The sequence below is a fragment of the Globicephala melas genome, chromosome 4, assembly GCF_963455315.2.
Source record: "Globicephala melas chromosome 4, mGloMel1.2, whole genome shotgun sequence".
NCBI lineage: Eukaryota > Metazoa > Chordata > Mammalia > Artiodactyla > Delphinidae > Globicephala > Globicephala melas.
In genome coordinates this window covers 47,677,373-47,697,007 of record NC_083317.1, presented here as the reverse complement: position 1 = coordinate 47,697,007, position 19,635 = coordinate 47,677,373, and the positions used below count along the sequence as shown (strand labels likewise).

General features: G+C 40.1%; 1 protein-coding gene and 1 non-coding gene across 5 annotated transcripts in view; both read right to left on the bottom strand.

Moving 5' to 3' along the window:
- Positions 1 to 19,635, bottom strand: part of LNP1 (leukemia NUP98 fusion partner 1) — a 37,676-nt gene that overhangs the window by 11,892 nt on the left and 6,149 nt on the right. For 3 of the 4 annotated variants that reach the window (XM_060297976.2, XM_030861100.3, XM_060297974.1), the window contains one exon: positions 3,822 to 4,016. In XM_060297976.2, the coding sequence (XP_060153959.1) occupies positions 3,822 to 3,977 (156 nt within the window). In that variant the 5' untranslated portion in view covers positions 3,978 to 4,016. Of the gene's footprint in view, positions 1 to 3,821; positions 4,017 to 11,599; positions 11,682 to 19,635 lie in introns of all 4 variants that reach the window. The other variant, XM_060297975.2, reaches the window with a different exon arrangement.
- Positions 16,347 to 16,477, bottom strand: LOC115855705 (small nucleolar RNA SNORA31). Its single transcript, XR_004040549.1, has one exon. It is a non-coding gene; the product is annotated as a small nucleolar RNA SNORA31 (small nucleolar RNA).

The window sequence follows — 19,635 nt, the reverse complement described above, 5'->3', positions numbered from 1 at the left end:
AAACAACATGGTAGGCCAGTTACCATCCACTGGGCATCCTTTAGGGAAACTAAAAGACATTTTAAACTCTAACACATAAGAAGGAGGAGGAGGATGGAGAGGGGAAGGTGCAGGGTAGGAGAGGAGGAGAAGAAGTACTTATTAGATATCAGGCACTGTCCTAAGCACGCTGTATACATTACTCACTGGATCTTAACAACACCCATATGACGTATGTACTATTATCATCAATTCCATTTACATAGAGGGAATCTCAGAGAGAGGTTAGGTAACTTGCTCAGAGTAATGCTGCCAGAGCCCTCACTCTTACCCACTCCACTCTGCTCCCTTCTCAGCAACTCCTCTATCTCAGCATCTGGTAGAAGAAACAAGTCCATGGAACATTATGATAAAAGCTCCTCTGTAGAAACATCCCTGATGCCTGAAATTCTATTCGTAGTTTCATTTCTTTGGATTAAGGCATTGTCTCCTCTTAAAATTAAATACAAATTTAATCTGAAAAACAAGGAACCACTGTTTGTCATGAAACTTTAGGGCATCCCCTCTCTCTTCGGGTTTGAGAAATCCTCTAAGGGGGCCATGCCCCACCCCATCCCTGTAGTGAGCAACTACAGGAGGACCACCGCTGCAGTGAGATACTACAAGGACGAGAGTGTGTAGCCACCCTTGGGTCAATCAGGGATAAAAATTAAAATTAGATATATCTTCTACAGTTTTAAATTGAGAATATGAGGACAGAATATAAAATTGGTTAAAGGTGATTATTTTTTTAACATCTTTATTGGAGTATAATTGCTTTACAGGGTTGTGTTAGTTTCTACTCTATAACAAAATGAATCAGCTATACGCATACATATATCCCCATATCCCCTCCCTCTTGCATCTCTTTTATATTTTCAAAAAGAAAAAAAAATCCCTTGTGTGCAGATAGGTAGAGGTTTATTTTGTACCCCTCAAATGATATGATGTAGACCAGCACATGTGCTTATGTGAGCATCAAAGAAGCACTGAGAAAGTCCATGTTGAGTTAGCAAAGCCCCAGGTCAGGGAACTCAGTTCCTCCTTGAAGAGATCTTTCATTCAGCATAATCCTCCCTTCCACCAGGCCCTAACTGTATAGAACAGTGTTAAGAAAACCATGTTAAGCTGAAGGAGAAGATGACTAAAAAGTCAAATAGACTATTTAAAATTCACTTTCAATGAGTAGAATAAATACGGGATATGGACATTGTTCTACTTCAAGTTTGTATTCCTGTGACGATGGAGGGAGAGGGTAGATTAGTTCTACCTTCATATGAGAGAGTAATAAGAGAGACTTCATATTACTACCTTATTTTTTTTCACCAAGCACCTCAAGAGAGTAAAGTTAGATTTTTTAATTTGCTTTAAATCAGCAGTTGCAGATTATAATGAGTCTTGTCAAAAAGTAGTGTTCTCTGAGAAGGACCAAGTTTTACCCCTTGTCTACCTCATTCTTCCTGCCAAATTTGTGTCTTCCACCAGATTAGAAGTGCCACAAGAACAAACACCATATGTCTTCTTTTTCCCTGTAATCCTATTGTGCCTTGCACAATGCCTGGCACACAGTAGGTGTTCTATAAATATGTTTAATGATTTAATGCTCCATCGCTATGGTTTTGCAAGAATCATGAGGCCGAAGAGCCATAATAGAAACCACATTCAAATAGGAAAGAAGGGGAAAATTCTTCTCTTCCTTTGCATGCAATACTGATGGACGTAGGTTACTAATAGGTTGCAAGAGGGAAGAGCCTTAGAGTGGAGCAGTGGGGAGAGAAGGAAAAAGATAAGGCTAAAAGTAAGCTTTTTTTTTTTTTTTTTTTTTTTTTTTTGCGGTACGCGGGCCTCTCACCGCTGCGGCCTCTCCCGTTGTGGAGCGCAGGCTCAGTGACCATGGCTCACGGGCCCAGCCGCTTCGCAGCATGCGGGATCCTCCCGGATCGGGGCACGAACTTGTGTCCCCTGCATCGGCAGGCGGACTTCCAACCACTGTGCCACCAGGGAAGCCCAGCTTTTTTTTTTTTTTAAGGTGTTTTATTGAGCTCAAAGCAAAACACAAAACTTCAAAACCTAATTTTTCTCATATCTCTAAAGTATGAAAAATTTGAGCACATCTTAGAGTTAGGAAAACTTAAGTATCCAACTACAGATTCACTTCACAAATACATGGCATTGTGTGAATAGAGATGAAGAATCAGACCCTCCATTTTCTAGGACTCTGCCCACATCACCCAAGGTCCCCTGATCTGTGTTTTCTCAACTCGGTCAGGTTGTCATGTTTATCCCATGCTTTGTCTCCTTAGATAAACACATGCTTTCTGCATGTTAGCCTGATAATTATGGAATTCATTGTCAACTCAGAGAATCTAAACAGGTTAATTCAGGCAAATGTCCAAAGCCAGTACGAGCAGGAAAAGATATATGGACCCCATTTAGAAATGTTATACAAAATAAATTTTGCTATTCCCCAAGAGCTTAAGGCAAACAATATTGTAACCTATAAGTGGATTCTTTAAATAGGGTAGATTATCCCAGTTTTTAAAGTCTAACAGATACTAAAATTTATTCAAGAAACTATATTTTATAAGTCATGTTTCTTTCTTTGATTTCATAGTTTCTGTGGCTCCAAAGGGCTGTTGTGATAAATAGCGAATCTCATTTTTTCTCTTTGTTTCTTCCTGGTTCTCACTGTCTGGCTGAACACTAGTCATACTCCTGGTTCACACATTATGTATACCTCACTCAATGTAGGCATAAGAGATTGAAATGAGAGTGTGATAAGCAGGTGTTTATTTTATAACAGAATCATGGAAAGCGAGAGCTAGAAGGGTTCTTGGAGATCAACCAGTGCAACCTCTCTCCTTTTTTACTTAAAGAACCTGAAGTTCAATGAGGTGTTGAAATGCGCCCTTTGTCCCTGATTACGCGTTTGGTAAGAGATCTATTTTCAAATATTTGTGTCTCAGAGAGGTCTTATTCCTCAAACTTGATGATCATTGGGCGTAAAAGATTGCCTTACAAGTTTTAATATACTTCACATGCATTATGCTTCTGGGAACTCTGGAGCTAAAAATAAAATAACATTACCCCAAAACTTATTTGGTTCTGGAGTTAGCAGTAGCAGGGGGTTGGAGAAATATTCTCTGGTAGCTGGAATTCTAAGTGACATGTGTACCCACTGCTGAGTCCACACCTGGTCAGGCCCACCTGCTCCCCTCTTGGGAGCTTTCCTGCTCCCCTGACACCGGGTGCTCTGCCTAGCCATGGAAAAATAGTGCTGAGGGTGGTAGAATGTTGGCTTTGTCTCCCACCAGGAAACCAAATGAGAACCAGCAGAAAGAGTGTATCAAATTTATCAGAGGTAGTGATTTATTATGTGGAATCCCCAATTCCTTAGATGTCACCAAATAGTGGAGCTATTTTCAGTATTTCAAAAAGACTATTGGAAATCAAACAGTGATCCACAACAATCCTACACAGACTATAACATCAGGTTTCTTTCCTTTGGCTTGAATTATATTACCACCCAATAGGATTATGCCAGGCTTATCAGGAGCTCTGAATAGCAGTTAAATATATCTTAGGTTGCTAAAAATGAAGGAATCATTACTTAATAGATGAAAATCAGGCCCCTTGGAGGACAAGACAAAATGATAAAAGGGATTTTTCTGAGTATAAAAAAAGGTTTGGAAGTACTCACTTTCAACCAAAGAAAACTTTATACCAAAGGACTCTTAAAAAGATCTAAGAGAAATCCCCTTCCCCTAGTCTAGCTCTCCCCCGGTTCCGTCATAATAACTCACTGGGCAGGGCAGGGAGGTTTTCCTGTAACTGGAGTTCTGTGATCCATGGCGGTCCCGGAGTCCTCTCTCATCCTCCTCTATCCAGCTGTGACCCCAGAAGCTGCTCATCCATTTGGCAAAAGACACATCATCATCGTCATCATCTTTGTGCTCCATGTAAAGGTGATTCAAAATATCGAAGGCCTGTTCCTAAATCTGGCAGAGAGAAATATTACCCAACAGGGCTGACTTGATGAAACCCAGGATCTCCCTCAAAAGACAAAACGAAACTGATGTTTTCAAATGGTCTCTGATAATGGAATCCTTAAAGGAGAAAGATTTACTAAACAACCACTTCACCATCAGGCAGCCTCTGGTAATGTCTATTTATAAATTGTGCAGCCCACATTCCCCTCCCCTCTCCCTGTCTTCTTAAATTGAGATGCTTTTTAATCCTTCCATTGCTGGGGCTTGTGCCTCGCAGCCTAAGGGTGGGAAGCACAGTCCACTGCCTGGTTTTCCCTGTGTTTTGTTGCTGATGGCATGTGATGGCATCTCCAGCTGTTAATGGTGTTGGAGCATGACCTTCATAATATGCCTGTCACCTCCAGGCCAGCTCTGAAATGGGGCCACTTACAAGGGACAGACTCAGCCTGCAAGATAGCCAGCTATGGTGTGTCATATCTAGAGCCAGATATTCTCCTAATGAATAAATTCGATATTGATATAAAATCTAGCTCCTGGGACAAAAGAAACAGGAGGAATTTTTTGGGGGGTTGATATATTATTTTTATATGTACAAAGGTAAATAATGTACATGTACAATGTACAAATCTTAAGTGTACAGTTTGATGAACTTTTACATACATATACCCTTCTAATGACCACAACTATGCAGGTAAAGACATAGACTCTTTCCAGTACCCCAGCAGTCTCCTTCTTTCCCCCTTCCAACCTAACCTCCCTCCAAAAGGCTAAGACTTCTGACCTCTGTCACTGTAGATTAATTTTGCCCGTTTTTGAACTTTCTTTCAATGGAATTATATAGTATGTATTATTTTGTGTCACTTAACATTATGTTAGTGAGATTTATCCATGCTTTTATAGTAACAGTAGTTCATGCTGTATAGTATTGCATAGTATGATTATCCAACCTTTAAAAATTCACTCTAATATTGATGGTCATTTCGGGCTATCACTTGGGTTGTTTACAGTTGGGACTATTATAAATAAAGCTTCTATGAGCATTAGAGTCCCTGTCTTTTAGTGTGTTTTTTTTCCCAAGGTAAGGAGAATATTACATTTATTGATCCCCTTACTTTGCACCAGATATGGAGTCAAGTATTTTACGTATGCTATTTTCATTATTAACAAGCCTGTGTCTGGGATATTTTCGTCATATTTTATTGATGAGGAACTTGAGATTCAAATAGATCATCATTTCCGCAAGGTGAAATTACTACTAAGCTTCACAGCCACATTTGAGCAAGGAGTATAACAAAGTCCGGGTTCTCTCCACCATTCTGCCAGTATTCCAAGAAACTTTTGATAAATCTCGCTTTTTTTTTATCTTCCATGAAACAATTCAGATATAAATGGCGAGTCCTCAAAAACATCCAGGACGCAGACTCCTTATATCTTTTCATTTGGCATCCCCTGCAGTGTTGACTGGCTAGATGGTCAAAACTGAGTCACCAGCAATTTAGCGTTCCAGCCAGCAAGAATGGGGAAAGATAGAAAGTAGAGGGCAAGCAACTTCCTTTCAAAGGAGCAACACTCCGTTTTGCTCACATCAATTTTGCTCACATTCTACTGGCAAAAAAATCATTCACACAGCTGCAACCGGTTATAAAGAAGCTAGAAAATGTAGTGTTTACCTGGAAAGCTATGTACCTCACTGCAATTCAGAGATTCTCTTACTAAAAGGAAAAAGAGAATGGATAAAGGGGACAATTACAGCCTCTGCCAGAGGCAGTGTATCCTGAAGTGTGTTAAGGAAACACTAGTTCCATGAATTGTCCAAAAAACAAGTTCTTTATAGCTGTACTTATCAGAGCCTTTAATGCACTAATGGTTAAACTCTATGAGAGAGGAATAGCTCTGCTACATTACCTAGATTTATTTGACCATGGGATCCATTTTTCAAAGGTCAACTCTTAGAGCTAATATGTGGCGGAATACATTTTGGGAAACACTACTCTGGAATACTACTCTTTCTATTTTTTTAATAGATATTTACTGGATTATAATTGCTTCACAGTACAATTAGTTTCTGTTGTACAACAAAGTGAATCAGCCATATGCATACATATATCCCTACATCCCCTCCCTCTTGAGCCTCCTTCCCACCCTCCCTATCCCACCCCTCTAGGTGGTCACAAAGCACCGAGCTGACCTCCCTGTGCTATGCTGCTGCTTCCCATTAGCTAACTATTTTAAATTTGGTAGTATATATATGTCGATGCTACTCTCACTTTGCCCCAGCTTCCCCCTGACCACCGTGTCAAGTCCACTCTCTAAGCCTGTGTCTTTATTCCTGCCCTGCAATTAGGTTCATCAGTACCTTTTTTTTTTTTTTTTTAGATTCCATATATATGTGTTAGCATACGGTATTTGTTTTTCTCTTTCTGACTTACTTCACTCTGAATGATAGACTCTAGTTCCATCCACCTCACTACAGATAACTCAATTTTGTTTCTTTTTATGGCTGAGTACTTGCCATTGTATATATGTGCCGCATCTTCTTTATCCATTCATCTGTCGATGGACATTTAGGTTGGTTCCATGTCCTGGCTATTGTAAATAGTACTGCAATGAACATTGTAGTGAATGTCTCTTTTTGAATTATGGTTTTCTCTCAGGGTATATGCCAAGTAGTGGGATTGCTGGGTCATATGGTAGTTCTATTTTTAGTCTTTTAAGAAACCTCCATACTGTTCTCCATAGTGGCTGTATCAATTTACATTCCCACCAAAAGCACAGGAGTGTTCCCTTTTCACCATACCCTTTCCAGCATTTATTGTTTCTAGATTTTTTGATAATGGCCATTCTGACCAGTGCGAGGTGATACCTCATTATAGTTTTGATTTGCGTTTCTCTAATAATTAGTGATGTTGAGCATCTTTTCATGTGCCTCTTGGCCATCTGTATGTCTTCTTGGTGAAACGTCTATTTAGGTCTTCCACCCATTTTTTATTTTAATTGCTTGTTTTTTTGATATTGAGCTCCATTAGCTGTTTGTATATTTTGGAGATTAATCCTTTGTCCATTGTTTCATTTGCAAATATTTTCTCCCATTCTGAGGGTTGTCTTTTTGTCTTGTTTATGGTTTCCTTTTCTGTGCAAAAGCTTTTAAGTTTAATTGGGTCCCATTTATTTATTTTTGTTTTTATTTCCATTACTCTAGAAGGTGGGTCAAAAAAGATCTTGCTGTGGTTTATGTCAAAAAGTGTTTTTCCTATGCTTTCCTCTAAGAGTTTTATAGTGTCTGGTCTTATACTTAGGTCTTTAATCCATTTGGAGTTTATTTTTGTGTATGGTGTTAGGTAGTGTTCTAATTTCATTCTTTTACATGTAGCTGTCCAGTTAAATCTTGCATTTTTAAATAGAGGCATTCTTGGACATTTTCCATATAAAAATTCTTCCTTGAGCTGTAAAAATTGGCTTAACTGTAACCAATGTACCTAGAGCACTATTCTACAACTTGTGTTACTAAGGGAAAGTAACCAAAGCACAAAATGGCTTGCAACATTGTTATTTCTTGCTTTAAATAACATGGTGCATGCTTGTTACTTTGTAATATTTTTATTAAAGAATGGAAGAAGCCTGACTTCTCAATGACCCAGATGAGAAAAGAAAATACATAATTCTATGTCATCACTGTTGGTTGTCTCTGTTATTAAAGAAAGAAATCAAATAATTTTTCTTGGGGAAACAGGACCAGGTCTGTCCACAAAAGTTGACTATGGATGGACCTATTCTTTTCTATTCCTCCTAAGACAGAAGTGTGTTTTCTGAAGTGTGTTTCTGAAACAAAAATAAATCTGTGGGCAGGGGATGGAGAAACCAGAGCGGATAATATCTAATTATTACTTCAAAGTATTTCAGGGAAAAGGAAATAGGACTTTATCTTAAAACCTCTTTGAGTAATATCAGTTTCTTGGACTTCTGTGCCCTCCCCTTAATGCCTTATACACAGAAACAATTTAGGGGGCTTCCCAGATGGCGCAGTGGTTGAGAGTCCGCCTGCCGATGCAGGGGACACGGATTCGTGCCCCGGTCCGGGAAGATCCCACATGCCGTGGAGCGGCTGGGCCCGGGAGCCATGGCCGCTGAGCCTGCGCGTCCGGAGCCTGTGCTCCACAACGGGAGAGGCGTGTGTACCGCAAAAAAAAAAAAAAAAAAAAAAAAAACAAGAAACAATTTAGATATTGGAAAATGTGCAGGAAAAGAAGGTGTATATATATATATATATATATGGAGAATTTATTATGAGGAATTGGCTCATACAGTTATGGAGACTGGGAAGCCCCACCGTCTGCCATCTGCTAGCTGGAGACCCAAGAATGCCAGTGGCGTAATTCAGTCTGAGTCCTAAGGCCTCCAGGGAAAGCAGTGATGTATTGATAAGTCCCAGTCCAAGAGCAGGAAAAGATGAGATGAGATCGCCCAGCTCAAGCAGTAAGGCAAGAAAAAAGGGTGAATTTCTCCTTCTTTTGCCTTCTGTTCTATTCCAGCCCTCAACTGATTGTATCATGCCCACCCACATTGGCCTATTTACTTTATTGAGCCCACCAATTCAAATGTTAATCTTATCTAGATACATCCTCACAGATACACCCAGAAATAATGTTTAATCTGGGCACCGCATAGCTAGTCAAATTGACATTTAAACTAACCACACAGGCACTAATCCCATTCCTGATAGCTCCAGCCTCATGACCTATATACCTTCCAAAGGTCCCATCTCCAAATACCACCACATTGGGGATTAGGCTTTAACATATGAACTTTGAAGGCCCACAGATATTCAGTTCACAGTAGGGTACCTACATGACCAGTACCCAGAAAAACCCTGAGCACTAAGTCTTTAATGAACATGTAGAAAACATTTCACACGTGTTGCCACAACTCATTGCTGGTGGAATTAAGCACATCCTATGAGATTTACCTGGAAAAAGGAATTTTGGAAATTTATTCCTGGTATCCTTCAGACTTCACCCAATATGCCTTTCCCTTTTTGATTTTGCTTTGTATCCTTTGTTTCCTGTGTAATAAACCTTATCCACAAATACAACTATATGATGAGTCCTGTGGATTCTTCTAACAAATCTCCAAACTGGGGGTGGCAGTTGGTATCAGAAATGGGATTCACTAAAACAAGCCCAACTCACTGAAATATGGCTAAAGCAGTATTTAGAAAAAGGATGAAGGGGACATAATGATAAACTTTCAATGCTAAGTGGCTACCTAGTCATCTGTGATACGAAACGGCAGCAGAGATGACGTTTGCTATGAAAGGTAGAGATTACCTATGAAATTTTAAAATGATACATCCAACTCCAGAAGGATTGGCTCATTGAGTGTGCTGGCTGCTTTTGGCAATGGTGGCTGAAGTGAGGAGATTAAAAATTGCAATTGCAGCCTGGATGATGCCTTAGGGTTTTGTTCTCTCCTCCAGGTGGGAGGGGAAAAGATTGTCAGTGCCAAGACAAACTTTAGATAAATCAGAAATAAAGGAGAAGGGGAAAACAACATTTTATCCACTGGTACAGCAGCCCCTTGCGTTCCAGCTGGGATCTCTAAGCAGCCGTAATGTCAATTCTGAAAGCATTGAGTTTACTGCTAGGGGATTGTGTAAACTTGCAATGAAAAACAGAGAGAGAGAAAGAGAGAGAGACTTTCAGAAAAATGGCTTTTTATTTTGTGGCTATTGCTTCTGGATGTATGATAAAAATAAATGTAAAATACTATATGCTTGTAATTTCATACATGTTAGAGGGATTATCGCAGTCAGGGAAAGCTGCCCAATAAACGGTGTTAGTAGAACATAAATTCCTTGCTTTTTGCTGGAATGGGTTAAAATGTAAACTCTTTTGCTGGATGGGTTAAAATTTAAACTCTTTGGGTATCGAAATCTCACAACTGATTATTTTTGCTAAGATTTTTGCCTGTTGGAGTCTATGGGAAAAGGTAGACAACATAAAAGGAGAGAAAATCTCCACAAGAAAATCAACTTTTGCATTTTAAAAGGCAAGTTTTAGTTTGCTAATAAGTTCTTATAAAATCAGATGTCTACTAGAGTTTGTCATACAGAGTGAAGTAAGTCAGAAAGAGAAAAACAAATACCGTATGCTAACTCACATATATGGAATCTAAAAAAACGGTACTGATGAACCTAGTGGCAGGGCAGGAATAAAGATGCAGATGTAGAGAATGGACTTGAGGACACAGTGGGGGAAGGGTAAGCTGGGACGAAGTGAGAGAGTAGCACTGACATACGTACACTACCAAATGCAAAATAGATAGCTAGTGGGATGCAGCTGCATAGCACAGGGAGATCAGCTCCGTGCTTTGTGACCACCTAGAGGGGTGGGATAGGGAGGGTGGGAGGGAGGCTCAAGAGGGAGGGCATGGGGATATATGTATACATATAGCTGATTCACTTCGTTGTACAGCAGAAACTAACACAACAATGTAAAGCAATCATACTCCAATAAAGATATTTTTTAAAAAGCAGATGTCTAACCCTTAGAGGCTGATGATTTTCCAGCCTAATGTGCATATTTTGAATGGGTCAATTTGGACTTTAAGTCTGACAAGATAAAAGGGGCTTAGAAGGACTTGAAACCTCACTGTCTGGCCCAGTAGTCTCTTGGCTTTGCCGCTGCTAAAGAAGAAAAGTCCTTTTTGGAATCCTGAATTCAGAAATCCTATTTGCCTGGACCTATCAGTAGAATCAAACCTCATAATGATTGTGCTGGTCCATAAGGATTGTGATGGACCTCTAAAAGCAGACATAGGCTCAATGAACAGAACTCAGACTCTGGGACTATTGCAGATTTAAGACCCTCCCCCCTTATGGGGCCATAAACTATAAAAACATTATGGATGCTGACTGGACCACACAGGTATCTTGCAGATGCCCATGGGAAAGTGCTTGTTCTCTGACGGGACCATATGAAACCAAGCTTCTAGTGGCTCGATCTGTATAATGCAGGAACTAATTGCATCTGAGATGATTAATCACAAGAAACCTAACTTGTGATTCCTGTCGAAAGCTCCAAGTTGGGAGAGAGCACATTACGGGGAGGGGACCTCTGCACCCACTCCTAACAGATAGGGTTCTTATCCCCTTCCCAGGCATGTCTCACTGCTGTTGACTTGTGTTTGGATTTTAAGATTATTTGAAATTTACAATGGACTGATGACCTGATTCTACTTCACTCACATTTCTTCTTAGTTAGGAATTTTGATTATTAAACATAGCTGTCCCCAGACAGAGATTGGTCTTTTCTGGGCTATTTACTGAATAAATGATCAGGATGACAGGCGTCAGAGTTATGTAAACACATTATGAAAATTCTTGAAAATTCAGGATTTTGTCCTACCAGTTCCTGAACATGATGTGTCTTTCTGGCTAAGTTTATTAAAATTGTTTTTCTATGTAAATTTTTCTATTCCTCTGTTTGGATTTGTTAAATTAATACTTATTAAGTGGAGTGCAGGGTATCAGATGGTGAGTTGCAGTTCAACAGTAGATCACAAGAGGAATTAAAATAGAGAAGTTTATTACTCACAGGTCCTGGAGGAAGTATCTGGCATGCTTTGAGGGACCACATGGGGAGGTCAAGGCAGAGTGCAGACAGAGAGAAGCAGGACCTGGGGAACATGTTTTTATTAGAGTCTATGGGTAGAGTGCTTTGTGGTTCCCGGGCTAAGGCCTGATTTGGTCAATTCAAACCAAAAGAGCAGGGTTCTGATAAATCCCACAAAGGTCTTATTGGTCTTATCTAAGGAGCATATAGGGGAAGGCACTGGGAAGCAGGGGAGATTGTTGATCACAAGGGCTGTTGGGGAGGTCATATCAGGAACTTACATTTCCTTGTGACTCTGTGAGCTGCCATCTGGGGCATGGGTTTGCCTGAGGGGACTAGTGTCAGTTTAAGGTCACTGCTGGCTGCTTGGCCAAACAAAATAGATGCTGAGGCAGCAACAGCATGGAGTAGCTTAGCTAAATTCTCAACACTCTCTTTATACCAAACACTTCCTGCTGAAAGGTCTAGATGAGAATAAAAAATGATTGGGAAAAAAATGTAAAGTTAAGATTACTGTATGAGACACACTGATTTTGTAATAACACAGAAAAAACAAAAAGCCAGCACCTGGGAGATGCAGGGAAAGGTGGACATTAATGATTTCTGTTTTTTATAACTGCTGTTTTTCAGAACTGCTCCTGGGGGAATTCCCTGGCAGTCCAGTGGTTAGGACTCGGCGCTTTCACTTCCAGGGTCCCAGTTTCAATCCCTGGTCTGGAAGCTAAGATCCCGCAAGTTGCACAGTACGGCCAAAAAAAAAAAGAACCACTCCTGAATGCCAATGCTGCCTTCCCAAGATGCTGTAAAGTCTTGAATTCAAACTGACTGCTGAGCCTATGAGCACACCTAACAACACTGACTGTGACACAACAGGGAATGTCCCCAGCTCCTAAATTTCCACGAAGAACACCTGTAGCTGTTGTCCCCACTCATGAGGCAAATGAACTGATGTCAAAGACAAGCAAAACTGATTGAAACTGACTGCCTTCTGGAAATCCTTCTAAAACTAGGTACTCAACTGAATTATTTGGACTGGACAGAGAGCCCTAAGGCAGAAGGATCCACAGTGGGAAGCCACACTGGAAGCCTCGTTAACCTGTATTGCCTGACTAATGTGTGTCCTTGTTGGGGTGACTTAACAGTTGCACACTTTTTGTTTCCAAGGGTACTCTCTGTGTGTACCTTGACTATCATGGACCATCTCAGTCCTGGAAGGCACGCAGGTCAGCTTCAACTTACCAGTCAGGATTGTGCTGTGCTTGAATCGATGGCTCAGGCCAGGTTAAAAAAGGTTAATACAAAAACTTAAGGAGAAAGCCACCTAGCTTTCTAAGAATCACCTTTATTTTTAATGGGATTTGTTTAAATTGGCTAAATCCAGGACCCCTAGAGGGCATAACAAAAGTCAATATTACAGGATACTTTCACCCTGCTGCATGGGGTCCTACTGAAAATAATTTTGCTCTAAAAATGCCTTGGCCAAGAAGGTGGACTCGGCAGAAAAGAGGTAACACAGAAGGCTGAGACTGCCTATCCTTAGAAAGGCCTCCTTGCAAGGTTGGCCCTTAACTGGTATCTGGGAACTTGGCTGGTAACCAGTCCCCTGTAGTGATATAAAACTTTCCCTAACTGGAACCCTCCTACACTGTTGGTGGGAATGTTAATTGGCGCAGCCACTATGCAAAACAGTATGGAAGTTCCTCAAAAAACTAAAAATAGAGTTGCCATATGATCCAGCAATCCCACTCCTGGGCATATATCCAGACAAAACTATAATTTAAAAAGATACATGCGCCCCTATGTTCACAGCAGCACTATTTACAATAGCCAAGACACGGAAATGGCCTAAATGTCCATCGACAGTTGAATGGTTAAAGAAGATGTGGTTTATATATACAATGGAATATTACTCAGCCATAAAAAAGAACAAAATTATGCCATTTGCAGTTACACAGATAGACATAGAGATTATCATACTAAGTGAAGTAAGTCAGAAAGAGAAAGACAAATACCATATGATATCACTTACACGTGGAATCTAAAATATGACACAAATGAACTTATCTACAAAACAGAAACAGACTCACAGATATAGAGATCAGACTTGTGGTTGCCAAGGGGGAGAGAGGGCAGGGGACAGTTGGACTGGGAGTTTGGGAGTAGCAGATGCAAACTATTACATATATATAGAATGGATAAACAACAAGGTCCTATTGTAAGCACAGGAAAATATAATCAGTATCCTGTAATAAACCATAATGGAAAGAATATATATATATATACACATATATATATAACTGAGTCACTTTGCTGTATGTACAGCAGTAAATAACCCAACATTGTAATTCAACCATACCTCAATAAATATATATATATATCTATAACTGAATCACTTTGCTGTACACCAGAAACTAACACAACATTGAATATTAACTGTACTTCAATAAAAAAGAAAGATTAAAAAACTCCCTAACGGATGAGAGTGGCCTATACTGCTTGTACAACCAAGGTGATTTATGCTGAACAACTGCTTTCCTTCTGAAAGTCCGGAGTTTTGGTACCTGCCAGGCAGAGCATGCCTACATGACCAGCATCAAATAAAAGCTTAGGGTTCTGAGGCTCCCTGGTAAACACTTGGCACGTGTTGTCACAAAACATTGCTGGAGGAATTAAGCACATCATGTGTGACTCCACTAGGAAAGGACTCTTGGAAGCTTGAGGCAGGTTTCCTCTGGACTTCACCTAAGGGCTTTTTCTGTTTGCTGATTTTGCTTTGTATCTTTTCACTGTTATAAATCTTAGCTATGAGTACATGTTGAGCCCTGTGAGTTCTTTTAGTGAGCCACCAAGCCTGGGGGTGGTCTCTGGGACCCCAATGCAGGAAGGAAAGGGAACTCTTCAAACCTTGGGCCAAAAATTTTCCCAAAGTAACAAGATATAAATTTACCACCAAAAGAAAAAGAATTTGGTCTACATTATATAAAATTAGTCCACCTCCATTTTTTTCCCTAGTTAAGCCCATCTCTTTTAAAGTGTGAGAGAAAGATAGCTCTCCACTTTGCATGTCCTAAAGTTCTTATAACAAATCTAGCACAGCAAAGGAGCAGCAGCAGGTGTCAAGTCTTGGCAGCTGGGGGAGAACTGCTCTTCCATCCTGTCTGGGAAGCCAGGGTGTGATAGGAGGCCATGCCACACCCTGGGAGCCCAGCCGCCAGCTTTCCCTGGCAGGGGCTTGGACACCTGCCTTGAGGAAATGCTGTCAGGAGCATGGGACCAAAGGGAGCTGCCCTTTTGACCCTGCTCTAATGCTCTGCCTTGCCAAGCCACAGTGTTTATGCAAAGTGTCAAGTGGCTGAGATAGCTGCAGTTTTCTAGAGTTTGATTGTCCATTTTCTCATGGTACTTAATATGAAAGGAATTACCTTCTCTTAGAGGGTAGGAAACTAGTGGTGTGTGTTCTCATAAAGTGATCAGACATCAAGGGTGCCCAGGTAATCAATGACAATGATCCTTGGCCTGTGTAAAAATGAAGTGGCTTTGCAGTGCCCTCTTTCACATCTGCTGCCCCAGAAGACTGCAATAATGCATAGATGATTTTGCCTTTATTTCACTCTCTTTCATTCATTTCCTTTTATTTCATTTCATTCCCTTTATTTCATCCTCCATAGCCCCTATATGTTATAGTAATGTATTTTTTAGTTCATATTTTTTCTTAACAGTTAAAGGGAAGAATTATTCCTCACACTGCTTTCAAGCTTGCCCAAGCCAGTCTCACTCTGGAAAAGAAATGCTATGTACAGAAGAACTACACTGCTACATCTCTTTTTTTTTTCCTTTCTTTCTCTTTTTTTTTCCTTTCTTTCTCTTTTTTTTTTTGTAGTCAAAATACATCAGTGGTTTTTAGACAGTTTTCACTTGCAAGAAAGCAGTGCTTGAAACTGTGTGCTATGTTCTATTTAATGTCTTGACTGTCAGAATGTTCTTTTGCAGGCAACATATCCTAATGTAATCATCCATTTCCATGATGGTTGTCCAGTTACATTGTGAAGTTTGCAAGCCTTTTGAGGTGATTATCAAGACACAGATTGCTTGTTGCTTAACCAAGTGTCCTAAAGCGTGTATGTGAAGGTACATAATTATCATTTTTTATTCTAAAAAGCTATGTAGCTTATATTATGAAAACTATTTTAAAAATATACCACTGTTGATGTAAAAAATATGTGAGGGAAATAAGGTATGTTTTTCGAGGTTTGCCTACTAGAATATTTGTTGTATAAATATCCAGTTACTTTGGCATTAAGCATCATTGAGTTCTGCAGAATTCTGGCTAATGGTAGGCTTCATCAGAGTCAAAGTTTTTAGATACTGTAATAGGTTTTTATAAAACAATACCTCATCTCTTTCACAAGAGACCTTTAAACACAGCATTGATTCTCATCTGCCAGAAACTGGACCAGAGATGGACCCTGTGCAGCTCTGACTCCAGGAGTGTTATTAATTGTACGACCTCTCAAGGTCTTTTTGATCCCTGAGCACCTATTATTCTATAACACATTGAACACACTGTTTGTTAAAATTTACCACTATGTAAAAAACTTTATCAGTTCAGCTCATCAGTGTATTATACTTCAGAAAAGTCTTCCTCCCAGTTATTAATTTCACAGCGCAATTTCAGAGTCTAAGGGTAGTGCCTCAGTACTTTTTTTTTATTTGTGAGTTGCAATTTTTTTCCTGTATTCCCCCATTCAATCTGGGCTGCCACAATCAGACACATGGAAAATGTGAGGACACTTTTTTCTTGCATCTGTAGTGGAAACCTTAGCAAACAGGAACTGCTCCAGGCCCGTCAAATAGATGCATCTCAGCACTTTCTTTTAACTTGAGTCCATAAGCCTCCCCATGAGAAGTGCTCCAGAGAAGAACTGGGCTGGGGGAGTTAGACTCTTGTGAGTCTCACTTCTAATAGGGGCAAAATTTTGCGATGTACAATAAAGGAGTGGATCACCAAACATTTAAAGGGAATTGTGACAAAATACTTATGACATTTAGAAAAATAAATTGGAAAAATTAAATTTTGAATCAATAAACAATGGGAAATTTTCAACGTACTAAAAAGAAAAACGTTAATGAAGCATATATATATAAAACAGTGGGAGTTACACAAATGGGTAGCGACTAGATCAAAATGCTATTGAACTACAAGTACTCCGGGAAGATAATAATGAAGATAGCATAGCTTTTCAATCTCTCTGAATCCCCACATAAAAACCAATAGCACAACTGTAAATGAAAATACCCATGGGGCTTCCCTGGTGGCGCAGTGGTTGAGAATCTGCTTGCCAATGCAGGGGACAGGGGTTCAAGCCCTGGTCTGGGAAGATCCCACATGCCGCGGAGCAACTAGGCCCATGAGCCGCAACTACTGAGCCTGCACGTCTGGAGCCTGTGCTCCGCAACAAGAGAGGCCGCAACAGTGAGAGGCCCACGCACTGCGATGAAGAGTAGCCCCCGCTCGCTGCCAACTGGAGAAAGCCCTCGCACAGAAACGAAGACCCAACACACCCAAAAATTAATTAATTAATTAATTAATTTAAAAAACACCCATGGACAACTCTGCAACAAATATTGGCAACAAGATGTCCTCCACCCCCAAGTGGAAAGTGTGAGGTCACACAACCAACAGCTAAGACCTGATATAGTTGTCCATGCTGAAGGAAGAATGAAGTAAATAAAAGGGCATCCATCAGACCTAAGAACAAGAGGATCACAAAATAGCCAATAGTTTAGAAAGCACAAGGGACCAATTTGAGATTCGTGTTATCCTTCTATCCACAATGTTGCTGAACTATTTTTTTAGAACTAGATTATAGATCTTCTTGGATTTTCTATGGAGTCATATTGTCTATAAATAATAAAAAGTTACTTCTTTGTTTCCACTGCCCTTTTATTTCCCTTTTTGTCTTATTAACACTTCAGTAACATGTAATAAACCTGAAAAGCTTGACTGGTTCTTGACTTCAAAAAGAAAACTACTAATATTTCACTTTTAGATATGATGTTTATTTTATCAAGGTTCTATAATGAAAATGTTTTTCTAATTGCATCACAAGTAAATATGGCAAAATACAACTTTGGTTACATCTTGGTAGAAGATCATGGTAGATTAAAACTAATTGCAACTCTTTGCTACTTCTTCCATTGAGAGTTGGAGTCTAATTCACTCCCCCATGAATCTGTCCTGTTCTTACTAACATGTTTGACCCACAGAACATGGTAGAAGTGAAATTTTGGAAAGCTTTGCAGCTTCTGCCTGGGACTCCTAGGACACACTAGCAGGGAACCCTGAGCTGTCACGTAAGTCTGACTACCCTGACTGCTATGCTGGAAAGGCCACAAGAAGGTGCTCCACTTGATAGTCTCAAATGATTCCAGTCTCCAAGCTATCTTCACCAAGGTGTAAGACACTGAGTGAAGCCTGAACCCACCAGACCAGCCATCCACCAGGAGAGTAAACTCTGCTGACACCAGCAGAAGAAAAGAGTCAATCAAGCCTTGCCCAAATTCCTCAGCAACAAAATTGTGAGATGTAATAAAATAGTTGTTTTAAACCACTATCATTTGGGACAGTTTGCCAAGCAGCAATAGATAACTGGAAGATAGGTATAGAAACTATTTTTTATGGTTTTATATTTTTTCAAAATTTAACAAAATTGAGTCTCCTCCTCATTATTGGAGTTGAGGCTATTTTCCACTGGTTAGGAAAAACAACAAAAGGTAAAGATAGGCAAGCATAGCATAGAGGATCTCAGGTTCAGTGCTAGACCAGTGCAAAGATCAGGTCTGCATGACCAGGGTCACTTAGTGATGGGCCAGCATCTTCATGCAAATCAGAAAATGGAATACCTTTCTCCTGGCAGGCACAGCCTAACACTAGACTGTGATGAACAAAGTGCAGGCTGAATCTCAGTCCCCACTTCTCCCAGCATCCTTGTGCAGGGCACAATTAGTATAACCTATATGCAATATCTTTATAAATTAAAGCTCAAAGCAATGTTTCTACATTTGCAAATGACATAGATTCTTGTGGGTGGCAATGAACTAAGTTGATGAGGATGGAAAGATCTTATGAATCTGTGTGAGTGGGCAGAAAGGTGGCAAATGAGTGCATAAAGTATACATATGAGCTAACAGTCACAGCTAAGGAGAGGGATCTAGGGTTATTGTAGATTGTTCCCTGAAGATAATACAGAGGCTTCTTCTGACAGCAAAAAAGAGCAACTACTTGATTGAATCATTAAAGTGCCATTCCACCTGAGAAGCAAAGTAGTACCACCCACTCAACTGATGCTCTGATGGAAGCTGAATAAGGCAGAAACCATTATGAGAAAGACTGGAGAAAAATTAACAGCATGAGGGCTCAGAAGAAACAAATACTTGTATATATGAGTGGAATACGAAGGACAAACCAAGCAGGTCCTGGTGAAAGCAGCTGCAGTGGTGGAGATGGTAGCAGTGATTACAGCATGCTTAGTACTGGGAACAAGTAGCTGTGATGATGGTGGTGATGCAAGCAGACTATTTCTGGTGATGGCAGCAGTAGCAGCAACTGAGTTGATTTCCCAGCTGATACCAGTGATATTGGACGGCAGTGGTGGCACCAGACCATTAATGCTGGCAACAGGAATGGAGATAAAGCAGTAGTAAGGAAACTGTCAAATACTTCATCAACTCTTTATTCAGCATTGACCACATTTCGGGTATCATGTTGGGTAGATAAATAAATGTTAACAAATACCCATTATATGCCCAGCCCCGTAATAGATGTGGGAGTACAAAGATGACTAGAACATGGTCCCTACCCTTCAGACGCTCAAAATTGAGTATGGGGAGCACACATGAGAACAAATAATCATGGCAATGTGGTAACTGTGAAAAAGAAATATAAACTTCTGTATAGTCCAATACAAAAAGAGAAAACATATTCCCTTGTTTTGACATACAGCATTAGAACAGGCACT